The 3,995-nt window shown below is 41.7% G+C and overlaps 1 protein-coding gene across 4 annotated transcripts in view; it reads right to left on the bottom strand.

Moving 5' to 3' along the window:
- Prkaa2 (protein kinase AMP-activated catalytic subunit alpha 2) overlaps positions 1 to 3,995 on the bottom strand; it is a 75,035-nt gene that overhangs the window by 53,376 nt on the left and 17,664 nt on the right. Inside the window, exon 1 of one of the 4 annotated variants that reach the window (XM_029539579.1) lies at positions 1,620 to 3,053. The exons of the other annotated variants lie outside the window; for them this stretch is intronic. Within the exon in view, the coding sequence (XP_029395439.1) occupies positions 1,620 to 1,713 (94 nt within the window). The 5' untranslated portion in view covers positions 1,714 to 3,053. Of the gene's footprint in view, positions 1 to 1,619; positions 3,054 to 3,995 lie in introns of those variants that run through there. 4 annotated transcript variants of the gene reach the window in all.

Genomic DNA, 3,995 nt, shown 5'->3' on the forward strand with positions numbered 1-3,995 from the left:
AAAAAAAAAAAAAAAAAAAAAAAAAAAAGGGTGAGAGTCTTTCTGGAGTAGAGGATGTTGTAGTTCAAATGTTAAATGTCCTCCTTAGACTCTCATGTTTGAACACTTGGTCCCAGATGGTGAAACTATTTGGGAAGGTTGTGGAATCTTTAGGAGTTGAAATTTTTCTGGAGGGAGTGAGCCATTGGGAGTGGGTCTTGATGTTTTATTGCAATACCTCACTTCCTATTCAAGCTCTGCTTCCTGAAGGCAGATGCCATGTGGCCATTCAGATTTCTGCTTCCGAACCTTACCTTCCCTGACTGCTGCAACTTCTTCACCGCCATAATGGACTATATTCCTCTGGAACTAGGTCGAAATAGATTTTCTTCCTCACATTGCTTTTTTCAAGGTATTTTGTCACAAGAACAAGAAAATAACAAAGGCAGCATTATAATTTTAAAAGTTAGTTGAGAACTTTTGGGGACCCTGGACATAACGGCAAATGCCTGGCTTCCTAGAGGCAGTGGTGGGAGAATCACCCCAAATTTAGTCTACACACTGAGTTCTAGGCCAACCAGGACTATGTAATGAGAATCTGTCTCAAAAGAACTAGGACACTTAATCAATACCTAATCTATGGCAAGCCAAGGGTTACTAAATCTACCAGCAGGTTGGAACTTAGTGCGGAAGTTGGCCCAGGTTGTTGGCCCTTACTCACGCATATTCAGAGCTTTAACTCTGGGAATCAGGAGTGGTCTGATGTGCATATGTTCTAACTCCTGCCATCACCAGACTCCTGCCAAAATAGCACAAGACTCCTTTCTCCTTTGTCCATAATGAAACAAAATGGTCTCACTGAGTGATTGTCTCTGAATTTCCTTTTCCGGAAGTCCTTAAGTTCCCTGAAGATTCTTCTGACACAGAAGCAGAAGGCTTTTTACTTTTGTCCTCAAAGTATCACACTTAGAAGTCTATGACGTATTTAATTCTTCGAGCTCTATAGGGCAGACGGCATCCCAACTGACGAAACTGCCACTGCTCTCATGACAGGTGAGGACAGCAGGAATCTGGAGAATACTGATTACTTTCATCACTACAGGGACAAAACACCCAAGGAAAGCAACGTAGGTAACAGGGGTCATCGCAGCATGGCAGAGTCCCACTTGCAGGACCTTGAGGGGCTGGTCCCACTGCATCCACAGTGACGAAGATTCATTCATGGAGAAATGAATGCTACATCTCCATGATCTTCTTTATTCAGTCTAGGACCCTAGGCTATCAATTGGCACTGCCCACATTTAGTGTAGGGTTTCTGGCCTTACTTAGCCTAATCTAGAAAATAGCTCACTGACATGTTCAGAAATTTGTTTCATGATCATTCTAAATCCTATTATGTTGATAAACAAGATTAACCATCAACAACCCCACTCATTGTCAACCTGACTCACAAACAGACCAGTTTAAGCGATCACCTTCCACCCTTATCCTTACAGATTTATGGACATCTGATAATGCAAAATGTTCTCAATCTAATTTCAAAAGTCCTATATATATATATATATAGATATAGATATAGATATATAGATATAGATATAGATATAGATAGATATATATATATATAAAAGTTACATTCTTACCATATACAAAGGCACAGAAAAAATATTCCCATTCTAACAGGGCGCTCTGGGGCACACGAAGAGATGAGTGGACCACAGGGAGACTGGAATTCATTAAGGAAAACAGCTCCACTCCTGCTTCTGGGGATCATGGTGGAATCATTTGGGCTCCAAAGAGTTGGACAGCCCATTCCTCAGCTGGGCTGCCTGAGGTACATACACATAGCCCCTCTTCTGATCCAACTCTCCTCAGTGCCTACAGCTTTCTTCAGCAGAAATTCCACAGTCCTAGATTCACCATCGTGCTGGGGACTCCATTACAACCTCAGTTTCACTGTCAGCTTCACATGAGGACCTCAGGACGTCCTCCTAGCAGGAACTGCAACCCTGGCTCGCACTGCCTGGCCTTAGTGTCTCTCCGGAACTGTTGTACAGACCTCATGACCTTCTCAGTCTTGTATCTCCTGTGCCTGTGAAACCACTGTCATGTGGATGATTCTGCCAAGTTCTGCCAGCAACTTGGCACAGAGCCTGACCCTCTGGACAATGGCTATCCTGGCTTCTGTATGCTAACTCTAGGGAAATCCTTTCCTAGGAAATTGGTTTTGAGCTGGGAACCCCAACATTATCATTCTTAGTTTAGGTTCCCTCATTTCAAATGAATCTGAATTTCCATCAGATGAAGCCTTCCATGAGTGTGGTCTTGTCCTCAGAGCACCCCTCCTGTTCTCGGGCTGAGTGCCAGATTCCAGTTGCATGGCACTAATCTTTTTAACACTCTCCTTGAAACCTGATACTTAATTCCACACACTTCCTCCTCAAATGTCAGTTTTCTAATCTCGCTGCTGATTTTCTGCTCTTCCTCACTATAGACTTGGATTATACCAATGAGCATTGAGCAGCAACCATGATGCAGACTGAAGGGTGCTCCATCCCGGAACTTTCCATATCACACAAACTGGTCCACTACATTCAGCCTCACTCAAGTTCTCAGGAAATCGGCAGAATACATTCAGATAGATTCTTTTTTCTACAATACTGTATGAAGGGTCCCTAACCCAGTTCCAGATAGAGTTCTTATTCACCTTTTCATGATCAAGGCCTCCTTTTTCCACAGATCTCTCAAAATTCTTGTCTGCCAATATCCCTACAGAATGTTCCATTAAGTTCTGCTTACAGCACTCCAGGGCTTTTGTAGCCCAAGGGTGCAAACTCTCCATAGTTCTTCTGCAAACCAGTTCCAAAGGCCTAAAAACCAAACATTTCTGGGTACCAGTTATCTGTATAAGTTAGCTCTCCTCACTGCTGTGACCAAATTCCCAACAAAGCAATGTAAGGACCAGGACCTTACTTGGGTTTATAGTTGATCACAATGGAGAAGTTATGGCAGGGGGCGTTTATAGCAGCATATCACATTGTATTCACACAGAGAGCTGAAGACTGCAGCCCCGCTGCTTTTTTCCTTCTCATTCAATAGGGACACCCAACCCATGAAATGGTACTGCTCACAGGTAATGTGGGTTATTCCACCTCCACCTAATTTAGAAAATCCCTCCAAGACACGCCCATAGAATTGCTTTCACAAAGATACTAAATCCTATCACATGCATGCTTCTCACTTTATGTGCAGCTGGACATACTAAATGAAGCCATGATGGAAGGAAGGACACTGGGTGACAGTAATCAAAAGAGCTACTTACTATTCCATCAAAGATCAAGGCTCAGCCTGGAGTGATGGCTCATCAGAGCAGCACTGACTGCCCTTCCAGAGGCCATGAGTTCAAATCCCAGCAACCACATGGTGGCTCACAACTGACTGTAATTGAATCTGATGCCCTCTTCTGGTGTGTCAGTGATATCATGGTCATATACATAAAACAAATAATTTATTTTAAAATAAATCAAGGCTTTATCAAAGGACAGAGCTCTACCCTTTCTTGTGAATCAGACATTCAAATTGAAATTGGAGACATAAAAGCTGGCTAAACTCCTTTGCTAGCCCCACAATAACACATTGAGTATATATTCAGTACTAAAAGGATGCATTCACATATCCCAAAAGACTTTTCTCTCTTGTTGCTTTCATCATGTGAGTGTGTGCAGTTATTTTTCATTCTTTCAAAATTAGTAAATATTATTTGAAGTATATAAAGAATTATCTTGAATTCTGGAAATAAATGGAAGTTGCATTCTGGTAGAGAATATAAATAATAAGCAAATATATCACATAATATTAGTCCAATGGCATTAAGCTAAGAAACACATAAAGACTTACAGGGAAAAAAAAAAAAAAAGAATTACAGACAAGAGGCAGAGAAAAACAGACTGTTTAAAATCAGCCAGGAAAGGCCTGAGCTGTTTGGTTTGTCTGGTTGGCTTGTTTTATTCTGGTAAGAG

The sequence above is a fragment of the Mus pahari genome, chromosome 6 (genome assembly GCF_900095145.1).
Source record: "Mus pahari chromosome 6, PAHARI_EIJ_v1.1, whole genome shotgun sequence".
Lineage (NCBI taxonomy): Eukaryota > Metazoa > Chordata > Mammalia > Rodentia > Muridae > Mus > Mus pahari.